The sequence below is a fragment of the Cynocephalus volans genome, chromosome X (genome assembly GCF_027409185.1).
Source record: "Cynocephalus volans isolate mCynVol1 chromosome X, mCynVol1.pri, whole genome shotgun sequence".
NCBI classification, from domain to species: domain Eukaryota; kingdom Metazoa; phylum Chordata; class Mammalia; order Dermoptera; family Cynocephalidae; genus Cynocephalus; species Cynocephalus volans.
Genome location: NC_084478.1, coordinates 53,861,214 through 53,880,667, shown reverse-complemented (window position 1 = coordinate 53,880,667; position 19,454 = coordinate 53,861,214). Strand labels below are relative to the sequence as shown.

At 38.6% G+C, this 19,454-nt stretch overlaps 1 protein-coding gene across 1 annotated transcript in view; it reads right to left on the bottom strand.

Annotated features, from left to right (window-relative positions):
- Nucleotides 1-19,454, bottom strand: part of SYTL5 (synaptotagmin like 5) — a 109,754-nt gene that overhangs the window by 12,488 nt on the left and 77,812 nt on the right. Inside the window, exons 7-13 of the mRNA XM_063083358.1 lie at nt 16,221-16,350; nt 15,007-15,113; nt 12,261-12,356; nt 11,601-11,666; nt 8,005-8,183; nt 6,095-6,194; nt 4,346-4,507 (exon numbers count right to left, since the gene is read on the bottom strand). Coding sequence (XP_062939428.1) covers nt 4,346-4,507; nt 6,095-6,194; nt 8,005-8,183; nt 11,601-11,666; nt 12,261-12,356; nt 15,007-15,113; nt 16,221-16,350 — 840 coding nt within the window. The remainder of the gene's footprint in view (nt 1-4,345; nt 4,508-6,094; nt 6,195-8,004; nt 8,184-11,600; nt 11,667-12,260; nt 12,357-15,006; nt 15,114-16,220; nt 16,351-19,454) is intronic.

Here is a 19,454-nt window from a genome sequence, read left to right as displayed (position 1 = left end):
GGGTGAATGCTATGAGGAGCCATGTTTGCATGCAAATGGGGATATGAGTAGAGAACTGACATCCTTCAGTGCTCCAGACAGACATATCAAGGGAGCACTGAATGCCACGGTGATGGTTAGCATGTATTCAAGCCACATCCAGAAGCAGTAGAGAACCACGGAGACTATCTGAGCAGGTGCTTGAAATAATCAGATGACACCCACTATTTTCTGCTTCCTGAAAAGAGAGAGATCCACTTTCCATCACAGTAAGTAACAGAGAATTCCCAGTGCACTTGAAGGTGTAAAGTGGAGTAATAAATTATGAACAAAAGTCTGCTGAAACTGCCAAATAAAGTGAGAGCCTTTTAGCTAGGTAATAATTCCATAGGGACTTATATTTACTCTCTGCCTGAAGGCAGAATAAGAGAATATTTCCTTGGAAAACCACTTAAGCTTGCTGCTGATTTTCAGAAGTTCTTGTTTCTATAATATCTCCTGAGAAGGCATGAAAGGCAATTCATACTGACAAACCCTTCCTGTGTAACTATCTAACATGCATTTCAGAAGGACAATGAGTTATAGCTAATAAATTATCTCATGTCATACAGTAAAATGGAAGTTATACTGTGAAACTACGGTACGTTTGGCATCTACAGTTCTTTGTCTGCACCAGCTTCATTACCGGCTTAGTGTTGTAAGACCTAACACAAACAAAGGTAGGTACTGAGGAACTTTTACTAACACAAAGTCAATAGGCAATAAGGCACTGTCTTTCCAGCATTCCCACTGCAAAAGGATGCCAGTAGTTCTGAATGTTTAAGGACTATTAATTTGGATCCCTTATTACTAGGGAAATCGGTCTCTGTAGCTCACGCTTCACCTCCTCAGCTGGATAATCTACAAGAAACTTCAAGTCGCCAGGGCTGCTCATACTACATCTGCTGCTGATGGAGTGACTATAGCATTGAAGTGATTGAGACCGAGAATGAAGTGACACTTCACACAGCTGGCTGATAATCAACGACACAGAGCCCAGCTCAGCCCAGATGAACCACTAACAACGCGTGAAGCAGCACACAGAGCATGCCTTGGCACCTGTGCTCCCCAGTTATGGAAGGTATGATATCTAAGCAAGTCTGAGTCTTCAGCCTTTCCTCCATACGTGTCAGAGGAAGTTTGGCTGAGGAAGATTGCATGGATTAGAGACACTAACTTCTGTTGGGTTTCTAAGAAGCAGACTCTGAGGTGCGGATTCTTATGCAAGTGATTTACTAAGGAAGCGTCCCCCAGAGAGACCAGTGAAGGGGCAGGAGAAGTAGGACAGGGATGGATTAAATCTTGGGCAAAATTCCATGGAAGGCAGCTTCAGCCTGATCTGGCAGGGGTGCTCTGGAATATAAGTAACACCTTGGAGTTTTTCCCACTCTCAGTAAAGGAAGTGGGTTTTATACTCCCTTACATGCCAGTTATTAACTAAGGGTTGCCTTCTGGCAGGAGGTACACAAACTCCCAGGAACTTCTGGCTCTGTGCCTATGCAGGCAAAAAGCTACAGTAGCCTGAGGGCGGGCACCTCAGGAGAGTCTCAGGTGGAGGCTGTTGGGGCAAACCACCTAACAGACATGGTTAGGAATCTGGAGGGATCTGGCAGAGGACTGATGGTATTCCATGGACCGTGAACACAGTCAGAACTTTCTACCTTCAGCAGGCTCAGGGAGACCTAGAGATGCCTTCCTTTTGTGATAGAAAGCGAATGACCCAGTGGCAATGTGGAGGTGATTACCATGGAAAATTGTTTGTCTTTAAGCACAAAGGATGCCTGGGAGAGGCGTGGGAGAGGTTAGATTTCATCCCAGCAAAGTCCTTCAATAATTTCCAGGAAGCTGACTGGAAGGATGCTGCTTTTCCCTCCAAACTGGTTTCCAAAGAGCTCCTATGTGCTTTAATGTTAATTTCATGACAGATGAATTAATTTTATGTATTAATCTTAGTACATAATGCATGTCACTCATCCTTCATCTGTGTTATGCATCATATGATATATTGAGCATTTTCTAACTAAGATGTTACAAAAGGAAGCAACTGATAAGGACTGCTAAGTTGTATTAAATGCTATCTTTTATGGTGAGGCTTTTCATTTAATTTCAAGAGACTTAATGCTGTAATGACCAAATATTTCCTATATTTAATGTCAGGAGAATGTTATGCTATTGTGGACTCATCTGTTGTTAATACTGTTCTTCCCCTCTCTATCACATTGATGTTAGTCATGGACTTGCAGTTATATTTAAGGATTTTTAAAAATTGTATATTATTGTCAATTTTACCCACAGCCCAAATATACCTCTTAAAAATTTTCCATGAGTTATGTACACCAAGTTTCAGGTCAACCATTACAAAATGTCAGCAGCAAGTTGTATTTAACTTCTGCGTCTGTCTTTTCATCTAGAAAATGGGATAATGATACATTTCTCACAGGGTTGTTGTAATCATTAAATGAGAATAATGATGCTAATGGTATGGAGGGAAGCATCATTTGTTTTCGCTGTCTAGCATCCTTCATTACTCCTTCAGTAGTACTACTGTACGTGGATTTCCTTTGGAGCAATGCTACCTTCAGGACTAGGGTATGTTCTGATTGTCTTAAGCCAGCCAATGCATCTCACCTCCCTAACCACAGTCATTAGCTCAGGTTAGGCAAATAATGTAATCAGAATTAGAAGAACCAGGCCCAAGGCATTGGTTTGACTGTTGGAGGAGGAGGAACTCTCTCCTCTCCTATATAGTGTGGTGCAAGGATGAGAGGCTTGCAGTCACTGTAGCCGTTCCTGCCCAAGAGAAGTATGCCTGGAGCGAGTGAGGGAGGACAACACTGAGTGGAACATAAAAATGAAGGCAACGAAGAGGAAAAGAGACACCAAGAAACCCTAAGGCCTTGATAAGGTTTGAACATCTGGAACAAGCCATGCCCGATCATCACTGGTTCATAATCTCCCTTTATTTTTTTGAGCAGTAGGAGCTGGGGTTACTGTCAATTGCAGTACAAGGCCTCGTAAGTAACACATGTACTACCTGGCATTTATTGAGAACTTACAATGCACCTGATAGAATGCTGACAGCCTCACAGAGAATGCTTATCCAAGCCTCACAGCAGCCTATAAGCTACGTCCAATGATTTTGTTACAAATGAGAACACCAAGGCCTAGAAAATTAAGTAATTTGCCCAAGGTTACATAGGCAGTCATGAAGCCAGAATTGTACCAAGTAAGTTGGATTTGAGTTCACCATCTTTACCATAATGTTTTTTTGCCTGTCTGTATATAAAGAACAATTTTTGGCTGCATAAATATGAACTTCTTTTTTACCTCCCTTTTGACTTAAAAATTTACTGTAAATGTGGAAAGACTCCAATTGCTTAGAGTGAATTCAAGGCACTGTTGCCCTAGATTGTAACATGCTATTTTATATTGGCATTTATTTTCTAGAATCACCTCCAAGATTCTTTTTCTGAATATAACTCAAGACCTGGGTTATGAATCCCAAAAGCAGGAATGTAAGAAACCAGATAATTTAGCTACCTATCACTCCCTTGTGTGGGCCAAGGCAAGACCACTCCTACTTATGGTCTGAATTGGAGAATAAGAAATCATGTTTTGAGATTGGTCATGTTCTATGGATTTGTTTTTGCCTATGTGAAAATGAAGATTTTCTCTTTCTAGTAGGATCATATAATGTATTCATTTTGCTTATTCATGGAGACCTTCAAATGCTAAATAAATTTTTAGAAAGAAAAAATAATATATATGATCATGTGGCTTTCACTATACAATCTATATTAACAAGGGATTCCCAAAACAATGGATTTACTGATGGATTTTGGACGTGACCAGCGCCATTTTGCACACAATAAGCACAAAATAGCCACTAGTCTTTCCCTTATGAGAAAACTCGTGGTTTCTGAAAAATAGAAACTGCTCTATTTCCGCATGGGTGCAACCTTCCACCTGATTGCATCTGCCAGCCTTATCTTCCACACCAGCACCCAACCCCTCCCTGACTATGTCAGCCTTCCTTACAGCCTATATAAGCTCTCCCAGCCCCAAGCCTGGTGCTGCCCTCCATTTTGAGTGCAGCCACGTAGATACTTTTCCTTTAATAAAGCTTGATCAGTACCCGGTGTTTTGGCTCACTTTCTTTCATTTACAACATTTATTATTATATTATTCCAAAATTTGCTACACTAATCTCTGCAGATTAGCACTTGAAATTCAGAAGTCGTCAGATATTTTTAGGCCTGTGACTTCAATTTTGCTCCTAACTTGCCCCATTGCACAGCTGTTTGACTAATCTGTAAGCATTTCCTACCTTGGGCTGAAGCGCAAACCACTCATCACTTGGATTATCAAAGTTCCACGAGTCAAAAGGAATCTCCACCTCCCCAAGGAAGCTGTTACGTCCAAATCGATCATAGTGCCAGACTGAGAGCTGCAGCGTTCTTGTTTCCAGCTGGGTATGGCTGATGGTGTACTGCAAATGAGATTTACAGCATCACGTTCCACAAGGAGGGTTCTGCCCAATTCCAGAACAGGTTGAAATTTGCTTCCACCATCTTTCAGATCATAAACATCAGTAATATGAGCAAAACAAACACAAAGAAAATACTTTCTTTTTCTTAGTTTCTGCTATAACCGAGGTTCTATTCTGTAAACCCATTTGTGCCAGACCTAGCACTGAAAGATAAAGAAATTATTTTGGGGGGGTGGGTGTGTGGTGATAAACTCCAGATACTGTATGAAAAAGACTAGATGATAAAACTTATCTTTTCAGTTTTACCTGTTTTTCACTTGCCTAATTATTTTTTCACATTTACTTTGTAAGCCTCAGGTTTAATATATCAATTCTCCAATGTCTCTGTCTTGTTTTATTCATAATGAAAAGCCCTAAATCCACAAGAGTACTGACAACAAGAAACTTGCAGATACCAAACTTCATAAAGCCCAGTGTAAGTGCAGAGTTGAAAAGATATATTTGTAAATTGAGCAGAAAGAAGATATCGCTGAGCTAACTTTTCCTTTTACAGCAGAACGTTATCCATGGCCACATGCCACATACCTTCCAACCTTCTGCTTGTTCTATGAAACCACTATCTGGGAAAAACTTCAGACTGATTCCTGATCTTGGCTTTAGATCTATTCCTGTCCTTGCTGTTATGATCATGATTAACTTTGGCTCCCTGCTTCCTGAATTTACCCCGTTGCTGTGTTTATCTGTTCTGCTTGGGCTCCTCTTTGCTATCCTGTGTTGGCCCCTGGATTCACCTTCTGCCTTTATTTATTTATTTTCAGCTTAATCTGTCTTGGTATTGGCTCCAGCTTCCACACATGTCCCCACTGACACATGCGGGCTCATGGCTTTCTGCTCTCAGCAATGTCCTCTTATGGTGGACTCTGACTCCATCACTCTGGGTACAAGTCCATAAATTTCCCTCCCTGGATTTTTCTTATTAGGCCAGGATGAGAGAAGAGATTGTTACGTGGAAGCCCACTGGAAATAGAAATTTCTCTAGGATTGGGGCCTGTGTCATATTTTATCTAGGCTACTTCCTCTGAGATTTCTCAAATCGGACCTTGCATTTCCACCGTTCATTAACTACACACCTAAATTTAGCTAAATTCTGGAACCCTAACAAGAAACAGCACATATCCATGCTGTGTTAGCAGAACAATGAATGTGTACAAAGTGACCCACTAAATTAGTGTCAAAACTGTGACAAACTTCTTTTAAGGGGGCCAGAAAAACTCCAGTTTTCCCAAGAGTGAACATACATTTTGACTAGATATATCAGCTCAGATGTAATTTTGCTGGATCATGTCTACCTAAGGTGCAACTTTAGCAGCAGCAAAGAAGTAAACAGAGTGAGAGTGGTTTATATATGTCTTATTTTCCAAAAACTGTTAGAAAAGCGAAGGGTGTTACAATAATTTATTCAATTTCCAATTTTCTAAAACATATACAAGCTTCAACACGCGAATAAAAGATTTTCTTTAGTTACTTCTAAACCAGTGTGGTTATGAACAGTATCACATGAGTTACTATGAGAGAGTATTGATTTACCTTTAGCATTTCATTGAATTCGGGATTGGTGCCTGTTCTGATTTTGGTCTTGCGCTTATTGTTTCGGGACTTGTCAGGAAGAAGGTATGACTTGACATAACTATAGAAAATAAAAGGTGAAAAAGTAATTATTTGGAAACATCTACTTTACAAGAAATGCTCAGGGACTTCAGTGAATAAATGAGGCCAGTAAGCATAAGAGACAGGACCAAAGAGAATGTAGTCTATATAACAGATACTTTAAAATATAACTGTGGGCCTTTCACAAGAGAGAAGTAAAGTGTAGTGGTAAAGAGAGTGTGGGCTCTTGATCAAGCCAACTTGTTTTGAATCACACCATGCCTCACTGGTTCTGGTGACCTCAAGAATCTACTTAACCTCTCTGTGCCTCAGTTTCCTTATCTGTAAAACTGAGATAATAACAGTATTTAACTCATGGCATTGTGGGGATTAAATTAGTTGACACATACAAGGTGTTGACATATTGTATTACTCAATAAATGTAATCTGTTATCATTATCAATGGTCTCACAATCTTTTCTCTGGTTATACTCCTGTCTATTCCTAGTCCTGCCTTCTGATGTCAGAAAGCGGGGTTATGGTAATGGGTGAATGAAAGAAAATCATGAAAAAGAAAAAATAGAAAATAACATCATGATGTCATGATAGCAGTTCTACCCAACACCTTGCCTTGAACTCTCTCAGGAGCCTCTGGAAGCCGGGGCATCACAGTAGAGCAGAAATGTACAAGATATATACGTTTGAAATGTACAAGATGCTACCAGAGTTCTGAAGCACATCTGTTGGGGTTTTAGATGACCCTTTTACACGCTACTCAGAATAATTATATTGTTCTTGTAGCCCTCTAAATTTAGTTGAGGAGGCAGATGGACTAATCTGTAGTAGGAATCCATTCATTTGTCTATCTTAAACCCACTTCCACTGGGTTGTTTATTGGACATAGGTCATCTGTTGTGTGGGAAAGGGTTCACATAGCAGGCCTCTGACTGCTATTAGAAATGCCTGCTTGCAAAGTTGACCCTTCGGTGGTGTCTGGGAACTTATATTTTGGGAGGGTTCCCACTGATTCCAGAACAGATAAGAGTGGCTCACTGTGTCTAAACCAGTTGTACAAACAACATGGCTATGCTGAACATGTGCTTTCCTTCTGGTAAACTGGAAATTTGATATGTGACCAGCTGAGTCTCTAACGAGTTTCCCTGGTAGATGACATTTTATAAGTGTTGTCACAACTCATTGCTGGAGGAATTGAATATATCCTGTGTGACTCTACTGGGAGAGGACCTTTGGAAGCTTGAGCCTGCTTTCTTTAGGACTCACCCGATGTGCCTTTCCCCATGCCGACTACATGTAGGGACCTATGAGTCCTCCTGGTGAATCACTGAACCTGGTGGTGGTCTTGGGGAGCCCTGACACGTCTTTATACTTAGCTCCCCTCCAAAATGCCACAATCCATGCCTGCCCTCCCAGGGTGATCCCTAGAATCCTGAGTGACTCATAATTGCCTCTTTGACTTGTTCAGTTGAGTAACAGCTTGGTAATTTTCTCTGGAAGATTTCCCAGAACAAAAATTAACAAGATAGCTTTGTACATCCTGGGTGTGCCAGCATGTCAGCTTCTACCTCAAAAAGCTGCCTCTGTGTAAACTATAAACACGACAGTCCTGAATCATGTTGAGTAATGGCCTTTTAAAAATCAGGTAACCAATGACACAACCATTATTCATGCAGTCAGAGAGTATTTAGAAGTGTGATGTAGGAGGAAAGTGAAAATCAATTCTCTGAAAAGGCTCTGAATCAAGAGGAATGCTAAAGACTCTTCTGAAAGAGAAACACACGTACAAAGAAGGCAGCGATTGAAATAGTCTGAGGGACATGTCATGTGCTTACGCATCTGTCCTCTGTTTCTTTTCATCTCCTATGGCCAGATTTCTGCAATTCTTGACAAAAATGTAGAGCCCGCCGGTTTTGTAGCAGTAGCTGATGTGGAGAAGGATTTCACCACTGACCTTCACGTTGCCATAGTCTCCTGTTTCACTGTAAACACTCATCATGCTGTTAAGGCTGGTCTGGAATAAACAAGATTTAAAAAAAGGAAGGTGTCCAGTGTTATTCCAGTGATCTCTTCATAGAATCCACCCCTTTATTCAGTTACTATTCCTGTTCTTTATAATGAACACAGAAGTCTAGGGTGATGAAAGAAAGCAAAAGTCACTTGTTTTGCTCATTTTGCTGGTATATAAAATCCCAGCCTGAGGAAAGACAACAGATCTAATACCATTAGTAAGGAAGGCAGGAGACTTGCTGAGAGGGGAAGCACTGACTTTTTGGATTAGTGAATATCTTTTGTTAAGTCACTTCTAATGAATACAGGGTCACTGAGACATTTCCAATCCCACCTCCCCTCCCCATCCCTGAAGCTTTCTCTTTTTTTTTTTCTTTTTATTTTTTTAAATTTTATTTTGTCGATATACATTGTAGCTGATTAATGCTCCCCATTACCAAAACCTCCCTCCCTTCTCCCTCCCCTCCTCCCCCCCAACCATGTCCTTTCTGTTTGTTTGTTGTATCAACTTCAAATAATTGTGGTTGTTATATCTTCTTCCCCCCCCCCCCGGTTTGTGTGTGTATGTGTGTATGTGTGTGTGTGAATTTATATATTAATTTTTAGCTCCCACCAATAAGTGAGAACATGTGGTATTTCTCTTTCTGTGCCTGACTTGTTTCACTTAATATAATTCTCTCAACGTCCATCCATGTTGTTGCAAATGGCAGTATTTCATTCGTTTTTATAGCTGAGTAGTATTCCATTGTGTAGATGTACCACATTTTCCGTATCCACTCATCTGATGATGGGCATTTGGGCTGGTTCCAACTCTTGGCTATTGTAAAGAGTGCTGCGATGAACATTGGGGAACAGGTATACCTTCGACTTGATGATTTCCATTCCTCTGGGTATATTCCCAACAGTGGGATGGCTGGGTCGTATGGTAGATCTATTTGCAATTGTTTAAGGAACCTCCATACCATTTTCCATAGAGGCTGCACCATTTTGCAGTCCCACCAACAATGTATGAGAGTTCCTTTTTCTCCGCAGCCTCGCCAGCATTTATCGTTCATACTCTTTTGGATTTTAGCCATCCTAACTGGGGTTAGATGGTATCTCAATGTGGTTTTGATTTGCATTTCCCGGATGCTGAGTGATGTTGAGCATTTTTTCATATGTCTGTTGGCCATTTGGATATCTTCCTTAGAGAAATGCCTACTTAGCTCTTTTGCCCATTTTTTAATTGGGTTGCTTGTTTTCTTCTTGTAAAGTTGTTTGAGTTCCTTATATATTCACTGGGGAAGGGACTGCCTCTTCAGCAAGTGGTGTTGGGATAACTGGATATCGATATGCAGGAGAATGAAACTAGATCCATACCTCTCACCGTATACTAAAATCAACTCAAAATGGATTAAGGATTTAAATATACACCCTGAGACAATAAAACTTCTTAAAGAAAACATAGGGGAAACACTTCAGGAAATAGGACTGGGCATAGACTTCATGAATACGACCCCAAAAGCACGGGCAACCAAAGGAAAAATAAACAAATGGGATTATATCAAACTAAAAAGCTTCTGCACAGCAAAAGAAACAATTAAAAGAGTTAAAAGACAACCAACAGAGTGGGAGAAAATATTTGCAAAATATACATCTGACAAAGGATTAATATCCAGAATATATAAGGAGCTTTCTCTTTTTTCAAATTCAGTCTACTTCAAGGTCTAGAATACATTAATCAGGACAAAGAAAAGCTCATCTCATATTCGCTGCTAGCAGGAGCCACAAAGCTCCTTTCTCTGACACCCGCAGGGAACATTCCATCAGTCTCTGGGGAGCCACAGCTGCAGCTTTAACAGGACATGCCAAAGGAACATCATATACCCACAGCCGCCATGATTCCCCTCTCCCCGACTGAGCAGCTGTGTGGCCACACAGGTAGTGTAAGACCACGGCTTTGTAAATCTCTGTAAAATAGCAGCCCACAAAATATAATGCTAAACAATAAAAGCACACATCAACCAATCAATATAATAATTAAAAATAAAAACAGCCCAAATCTACCAGAATGAATGAGATTTTTGACAAGACACTAATGACATAAGATATTTTAAATTAAATATAACGAAATTATCCTTTAGTGCTAGAAGCGAAAACTCTGTATCTTAGTAACACAACTGTCAAAAAAGACCACCTGGAAGGCTTTCATGAATGACTCAGTAGTTTCAAAACCCCTCTTCTAAAAAAAAAAAAAAAAAAAAAGAAGAAGAAGAAGCAAAGGGGCTAGCCAGTTAGCTCATAACACTGAGGTCACAGGTTCAGATCCCAGTCGCCAATAAATAAATAAATAAATAAATAAATAAAAATAGATAAAAAATAAAGTATCAAAACCCCTCTTCTGTGAATCACTGGGAAGCAAGGACTACGGTGAGTACAAAGGGAGCTTAGACTTTCCCGTCCAATGGGAAATGAAAATGATGATGTCCAATCAATTCTAAGATTTGAGAAATTGTGTACTGCTCAACATATCCTACTAGTAAGTAATAGGGGCTATTTAAGAATGAAACAAAAATACTGTTGTTCTTTCAATTTACCTGTATTATTTTTCAAATGGCTACTAAGTTGTTAGGATGCAAGTGCTTATTGAATTGTTTGGATCTAACTACGTGATAAATGGACTAGTCAGGTGTTACTTTTGACCTAGGAGCGCCATGAAAGAATTACTGAGACATTAGGGGCTATGTGAACTGAACTGAGAAAGTTTTGGAGTCTCTGTCCCAGATGATACAATGTTACTGGTCCAAGAACCATGCTTTGAATATCAAGGGCTTCAAGAATAAGCCCCAACCCCCTCATGTTACACATAAGAAAACTCTAGCTCACAATAATTATTGGCAGTGCCAAGACATAAAGCACTATCTGCAGGTTTCTGGTCTGAGGACCACCCCACCATACCTCATTACCCTCTTTTATCACTGACTTGTGTGTACACCACATGCCTTCTTCAGCCACATTTTCAGAGGGTCCTCTGTAAGCAGGGGACCCCTAGGGGTAGAAGGAAATTTAAGAATCCACAAATGCTGAGGCTTGAGAGAAATTAAGGCAGTTATGGCAATTTTACTACTAATTAAATTTTATGCTCTCAACCAAGCCAAGGCTGTGATTTAAAATAGAGATGTTTACTCCAAAGGTCTTGTTAATGGTAAATCGTTTTGGACCATGTGTCTTTTGACTGGCACTAAGATTCTAATGTTTAATGAATTAGAATACTTGGGTTCTGATAACCTCATTGAACTTTTAAAAGAGAAACTTTGGTTAATTGTGCATAAGCCAGAAAAAGAAAAATGCTGAAAGAATCACCCACCTAATCATATTTCCCAAATCACTAAATATGTAAGGTATGGTTGGAAAGAAGAAAAAGGGAAGGTTGAAAACTCACAGTGTCTGAGTCAGCATCAGGCACATTTAGGTAGGTCCACTTCCTGTCAGAGCCTGCTTGAGAATTCTTTAAGAAAGTTGTCCAAAGATCAAAAGAAGAAGGGTATTAGAACAACAGAAATCAGAGAAGCAAAGAAAAAGACTTACAGGCACACAGATAGATACAAGGACACAGGAGACCCTAAAGCCTTCATCTCAAGGAAGGCCTTGAACACTAAAGTCATAAAGGGATTTATTCTATGGGCAGTGGGAAGCTATGAATGTGTTTTGAGTAAGAGAGAAACCTGATTGGGTGTGTGTTTTAGGAAAATTACTGGCAGCAGTGCAGAGGACGATTGGGGAGTTGATAGAACAGTGTTAGGAAAATCTGTCAGCAGATAATTGAAATAACTTATAGGCTTGAGTTGACTAGACATGAACTAGGAGTTGAAGACATTTCAAAACGTGGGCAAGGACTGTGGAAAGAGAAGGAAGGAATTAGGAGTCTCAGAAAAAGTCCACAAAAATTAGATTGAAAAGTACTCTGTGGGCAAAGGGCAAGCAGGAGCCTACAACGACTTTTAACTTGTTGTCACCGATTTTCCCAGAAACATTCATATCTCCTATGGAAATGCACAGAAAATTAACAAGAGGAAAAACTTTGTGCTAGAGAACTGCTTACAGTTGACATGCCACTTGCCAGACTGTGGGTGTTTGCAGAAAACTGGGAGGATGCTAAGTCGTCAATGCCTTCTCCCTCAGTGTCTTGCAAGGAGTCCTAAGAAAGGAGGGAAAAAATCAGTGGTTTACTTTCTTTCTTTCCTAGAAAGTCTATTCATTTGAAAAATCACTTTCTTTCACAAATACCTGAAGATCAGATAAAAATATCTAGAAATCAACTATTTCTAGGTTTTTCTCTTTTTCCCTCCAGTCAACCTGAATTACAGCATCAGAAGGGTAGGCAGGGGTGGGGAGTGGAGGGCAGGCTCTGCTTCCTCATGGTGCTTGCTTTACGGAAAGAGTGTGAAATTTGTAATCATGTAGACCTGGATTCAATTCCTACTTCCTTGACCTCTAAGGTGATTCACTTTGGCCAATGTACTTAACTTATTTTTAATTTTTCTTTTTTAATATTGGGTCTCTCTGTGTGTATGTACACTCACATATACACTGCCAAGATGGGGAAATAGGAGTACATCTAAAAAATCTCTCCAAAAGAAAAATTAGACACTGAACTCTCATACCAAATCCCATATTCTACTTTTCTTCCACCACTTCTTTCTCTCCTTCATGATAAAATAGCTTTCTTTTTCCTGTAAAAATTTTTACAGTAAAAAATTTCAAGCAATATAGACAAATATAGATTAAAAAACTTAGATTTCCCATTAATACATTAATGACCAAATCCCAATATTTCGATGTTATGTATCGTGTTTGTGTGTATATACTTGTAAATACATATACACACGTACATACATAAATGGATTATATCGTGCATTCTGTTTTTTACTATGGACACGTTTCTTTTTGCTTGTCCTCTCCTCCCTACCCCTTCTTTCAGCTTAAATGAAACTAATATATATCACCTGCTGTACATATTACATTCCATGTTTTTCTCCTTGTTTATGTGAAAAAATCATATAAAAATAGACACATACAAATCTGAGTAGACATACACAGATTTCTTTTAACCATTGTTTTACAAATTGGGATTATTTTATATATATAGTTCTGTGATTTTTCTTTTAAAAATCCTTATTATAAAATATAACATATAAAAACATGCATAAAACAGATGTACAGTATAATAAAAATATAGAGTGATCAAGCAGAAGCCCCCGTGTGTCCTGCCCATATCAAAAACCCTTCTGCCCTCCACAAAATAATTAATATCTTAACTCTGGTGGTAATCACATCCTTGGTTTTGTTTACAGTTTTACTACCTAAGCATACATCCGTAAACAATATGATTTTGTTTTGTCTGTTTTTAAACCTAATGTAAATGGAATCAAATGTTATATATTCCTTTGTGTCTGCCGCTTTTGCTCAATTTTATTGCCTTAAAATTCATCACATTGTTGCATGTTATTGTAGTTTGTTTATTTCTATTGTTATTTAATATTCCATTGGATGATATCACACGCTTGATCTCTTGTTGCTAAATATTTGGGTTATTTCCAGATTTGTTTTTTTTTTTTTGTGAGCAACACTGGTATGAATTTTCCTGAATATGTATCTTGCTGCACATACACACACTAGAGCATATTCACTTGGGTATATACCAGTGAGAGGGATTGTCAAGTCACAGGGCGCACATCTCTACAAGCTTATTTGTATTATTTTTAAGATAATGTCAAACTTCCAGAAGTAGTTATAACAATTTACAGTCTAACCAGTAGTGTATGAAAGCTCCCTTTGCTCCATATCCTTGTCAGCAAACAGTTGTTACTGTCCGATTTTTTTTCATTTTTGTCAATCCAGTATATGTTTAAAATCTTCATGATTTAAATTTGCACTTCCCTTATTACTAAGTTGAGCACCTTTTTGTGATCATTGGCCAACTGAATTTCCTATTTTGTGAAGTACTTTTTCAAGACTTGCTTATTATTATATTAGTTTACTCACTTTTTCTCACTGATAAGCTCACAAGATTTTCATAGTTTTCTAAGATCAGGAATAGTTTAATAACATTACAATTAGCAGTTTTTTAAAGGTTGGGTGCAAGTAAGCATTGAAACCATTTGATCCCATTGCCTACTCTCCTTTTTCGGAGTGGATTTTAAAGTATTTTCCCAGTTTTTTATACTATAATAAATAATATTTAGTTTTAGTACTCTGTTTCCTGGTTTTCTTTGGCAAAACTATTAATACCATTTAACATTTGTGTTAGATCTTTCTTCCAAGAAGTTCAAATTTTATTATAGCAATTACAGAAATCAGAATACCAGAATATTAGGGCAGGAAAGAACTTTAAAAATAATCTAAGTTAACCTTCTCATTTTATAAATGAGTTCACTGACACATTAAATTTTACATAATTTAGTTGCAATTAAGAAGGCAGTTTATTGGGAGTAAGATGAGATATAGAAGTGTTCATGTAGAATATACAGTCTAGTAATATTTGGTTTAGGAAATGTTGGGATCCCTGGTTTCCTAGGTTTAGATTAAGTGGTGAGCCTTTAGCCAGGAATTGAAATCCCTAGCAGGTGTGTTCTTAGAGACAATCTTTGCTTATTGACCTGATTACGGTTACCTTTTCTAAATTATGCCTTCAGTTGCTTTTATATGTTGACTGTAAAGACTAACAGGAAGATATATTGCATATGTTCACTTTACTCTCAACTCGTCCTCACCTAAAAGAAGAGCTGCTTGGAGCAGGATTGTGCCCTCTTTTCTTATGATCATTGGACTCTTCCACATCAACTTACCAAGTCTTTGTCTAAAGCTCCAGGGACAGACTTGCTTCTTAGGCTTACAGTATCTTCCAAGTCATCTGTAAATGACTCACTCAAATCTAACTCAGATCGACTCCGGTCTGGAGGAAAGAAAAGAAAAAGAAAGATGTGAATCAGCTTATTTTGTTAGAAGTTTTCATTTTTCATTGCAAATGTTTCACCTTTATTCCAATTCTTTTTAGGCAGAAAGCATATGTAATATCATGCAAGCAACAGTCAGAATCAGTGACTTCATGCCGTTTATGTCAACATGCTTTCATTTTTTATAGTATTTTGGAAACTGCCTTGGACTGAATTACTAACACATATGTGTTCATTTCTCCTTTAATTACAGGAGATTAAATGCTCTACCACAAAATGCTAAGTTTTAAGCTGCTTAAGGCTTCTGCTTTGCTCCTAGATTTTAAAAACTCTTAGAATAGTCCCTTAAGCTTGGAAAATAATAAAACCTTAACCATTTTTGATTTCAACATTTAGAGAATTCACTGTGTTTTCATATTTGACATAAAATGCAGGTCAAATTGGTGAATTGAATTCCGTAACAGGTAACTTTTTAATGTTGAGGATTTCATCGTGATCGTAATTCTACATATAGGATACAAATTTCATAATCATGACAAATCCTCTAAAGAGTTTCCTTATTCATAGGTAAGTAAATTTTATCATAAATAATACCTGTTGAAGAGGATTGTTGTGATAATGAAGTAAAATGATATATTTGAATGTACCATAAAAATGAAAGGGGTAATTATTAATACCTTGATGCTGCTTGCAAATAACTCCTTATTTAAACGACAAAATGATTTATTTGTCTGGATAAAGGAAACTTCAGACCACCATATCAATTGAAGTACCACTTCCTTGAACTCTGAGCAAGTGGTCTTATCTGTCACATATAACGTATCCTACATTCCTATATTGATATTCTGGTATAACTCTGAAACTTGGCAATGATGCCTAGCAAGGGTATACACTCAATAAACGGATTTTTCATGAATGCAAGAGGCCCAAAATATCACCTGGGTCCACCTTCAAGCAGTTCTCACTTAGTGGGCCTACCACTGTAGGTTAAAGAATGGACAATTATTTTCTAAGGCATGAAACATCCATTTAACACCACACAGAGCAGTCAATTCCTTCTCATTAAGTCATTTTTTCAACAGAGTAAGCATGCTGTAAATACGCACCTGAGGAGAGAGAGGCCCCACACACCGCTATGGAAGGTGTGCCTGAAGTGTTTCTGTGATGACTCTTTGTGAGTCCCTCAGATGTGCTTTCAATGGCAGTCAAACACATGGAATTTTCAAAACCACGCTCCTTCCCACAAAGTAAAAATGAAAAAAGATTATACTGACTGCAATTTACTTTAAAGTCCTTCCATATAAATATATTTCAGTATAAACATTTATGTGTATCACTCTTTAAGAGGAGCTAAGTGACATCTGAAGGACCCTCATCAGGATAACTCTAAACTTATAACTCTAAAACTTACTATCAATAATTGCTATCTAAAATCTATTCCAAGAGGATTGTTAATTAGCACAAAAGGTGTTTGAATAATGTTTCATTTACAAAATTAGTGAGTGTTCTAATACATGGATAGCAAGATAGATAAAACAGGTACTCCCAAGCTTATATGAACTATGTGAGAATCTGGCAAGCTTCACACTTTCAGGCTTAGGACTCTGTTTGGTCCTATATTTGGCCCCACTCTCAACATTCCCTGTCCTCAACAACCCTTCACCACCTCCACCCCCATTTAACAGAAGACCATGACACCTTTTCCATCTAGAATGCTGGCTGATCAGAATATGGTTGGTTATACCTATGTTGTAGCAAAACTTTTATGCATGGCACTTACATTATCATAAAAGGGTAAAGAGTGGGGACTTCACCAGCTTACAGGAATGGTTAGTTTTTTGGAGTACCTGCTTGCTCATATGCTTGTAAATGTGGTGGAGTCCAGTCTGAGCCTTGCTTTCATTGAAACATATGATAAAGAAAACTCTGTCCCAGCTTTGCCCATGCCCATAGGGGCTTGCCAACTGCATCACCCCATGCTTGCTTGAGCATTAAAAACAAATTTTGGAGCTTTTGAGAATTGGGCTGAGGTTAAATGTCCATGCAAATGACATCATGGTATGATAATGATCAAACCTAAAAGAGACTTTTCAATTGTCCCTTCAACTGTCCCTTTGAAAATCACAAAGTGCCTTTGAAAGTCCTATAGGAAGGAATTGCCTCTTTGTGGCCCACATCTTAGACATTCAGGGACACTTTGATGAACTCACTCCGAAGAGACATGACTCTCACTTTCTCAGCATGCTAATCAGTTCAGCTTCAATACAGACTGTTTTTAGTCTTTGATTATTCTCCAACACATAATACTTGTAGCAGGAGGTATATAGCTCCTAACTCTTCTAATTGCCATAAACTATTAGGGTTTATCAAAAGAGTATGACAGAGTTCAAGGGGATAAATTAGTTTAGGTCAGTTTTCAACACCTCTTCAAAAAGTTGTTCACACATGTAGTCCTCTAACGAAGCAAGACCAAATTCTGTATTAGTAGTTATGTTGATGGCAAATTTTCTTACAGGTGATCTCAGAGTATCATTAATATTGCACACTAATAAGCCAATTAATATTGTATAGTCATTAACATGCAATATGTGTCCTATAGGTTCAGGATATAAAGCCTAAAATTAACATCATAGCAGAGGATAGGTTAGAGACTTGCAGGCTTTAAAAGTTTTCTGTTTTAAAAACTTACTTCTTACATGCTAAAGCAGAAAAGAAGATGAAAACAAAGAAATGCTAATAAATAGGAGAAACTGAGAAGTTGTTAACTTGATCATCATCTAACTCTATATCTTTCTTCCCTTCATCATTAAAGAGCAAACGTGCTTCATAAACTACTGTGCTGTCTTATTTTTATTCAATAGAAAATACTTCCCTTTGTCTCTCTTCTTCTCTTAGAAAAGACCAGCTTAGACCAGCTACAAGAGTGAGATCAACATGGGAATTGCCTATATACATGTACATATACTCAATTGAACTGCAGGGAATTTCTGTGGGGGAGATACAGGTATTATTTAATAAAGGAATATGCATGTAGGGGATGTTAATTTTGAGGGTATTAGCACATGTCAAGGGTGATTTTCCACCTAATAATCTCAACTAGTACTTGGGAAGATTATCCGTGTCTTAAGAATAATCTTGATTGACTTATTGGTTATTGAACTGACAGTCAGCTGCTACCCACTGGGACAGATGCACTAGCTGTGAAAATTTTTTAAATACTTCTGTTATCAGTTGCTAAACAGCACTGCTCCCAGTCCACCTCCACCTTCCCCATTCTCCTCCTCATCCACAGCCTGAGGTCTTCCTACAATCCAGGTTGATGCATGGCACGGAAGGGCCCCCAGAATACTGTCCCAGCCTTGTGCCAGTGTATGTTCTGATTGCTCAGTGTCCCTGACATACCAGTTGCTAAATATTTTCAATATCATTCCTTGTTAGGCAGCCAAAGAAGTGAGCATAATCATCAGCTATGCACTTTTCTGGCTATTGAACAGAATCTGCTTGCTGAGCTCAGCATAAATATTTATGACGTTTTAAATATGCCTTTTATCTTATCAGCAAGTACAACTTAGGCTATAAGTGTTTAAACAAATCTATTATTATTATTCAATCTGTTGGAATGCCTTTTGGCTCTTCCTTAAAAATATGTACAGAATCTGACTGCTCAGCACTTCCAACTGCTATCTCTCTGTTCCAAAGCCCAGGCTCTCGCCTGGAGTATGTCAATGGTCTCCTAACTGGTCTCCTGGCTTCCATTCTTGCTGCTTACAGCTGCTTCTCAGCACAGCCTCCAGATCCTACTTAAACAGAAGGCACATCATGTTACTGCTTTGCTCAAAACCCTCCAACTTCCCCCCTCTTAATCAGAGTAAATGCCACAGAGCATACAGTGGTCTTCAAGGCCCTACTCGGCCCTATGATCTCTCTGAAATCATTGCCTACTTCTCCTCCCTTTGTTCACTCACAACAGCTATATGGCCACCTTGCTTTTCCTTGAACACACCAGCCATACTCCCACCTCAGGGTCTTTGCACTGGGTGTTCCTCCAGAGGCATTAAAAATATTTTAGAAACTGGCTGAGCAAGGGCACTGACTGTGCAAGGTGGAGGCCAGCCATTAAGTAGAGTGGCCTTTCCACGTGTACCTGCCAAATATCAATGTTGTCTCTGCCTGGAGGAACACCTTGCCCCAAACATCTGCATGGATAATTCTTTCACTTCCTTCAAATCTTTGCTTGAACAGGGCCTGGCATATAGTAGGCCCTCATTAAATATTGGCTGAGTCGAAGAACTGTGGTTCGTATATAAAGATTTCTTAAATATAGATGCCAGCAATATGTA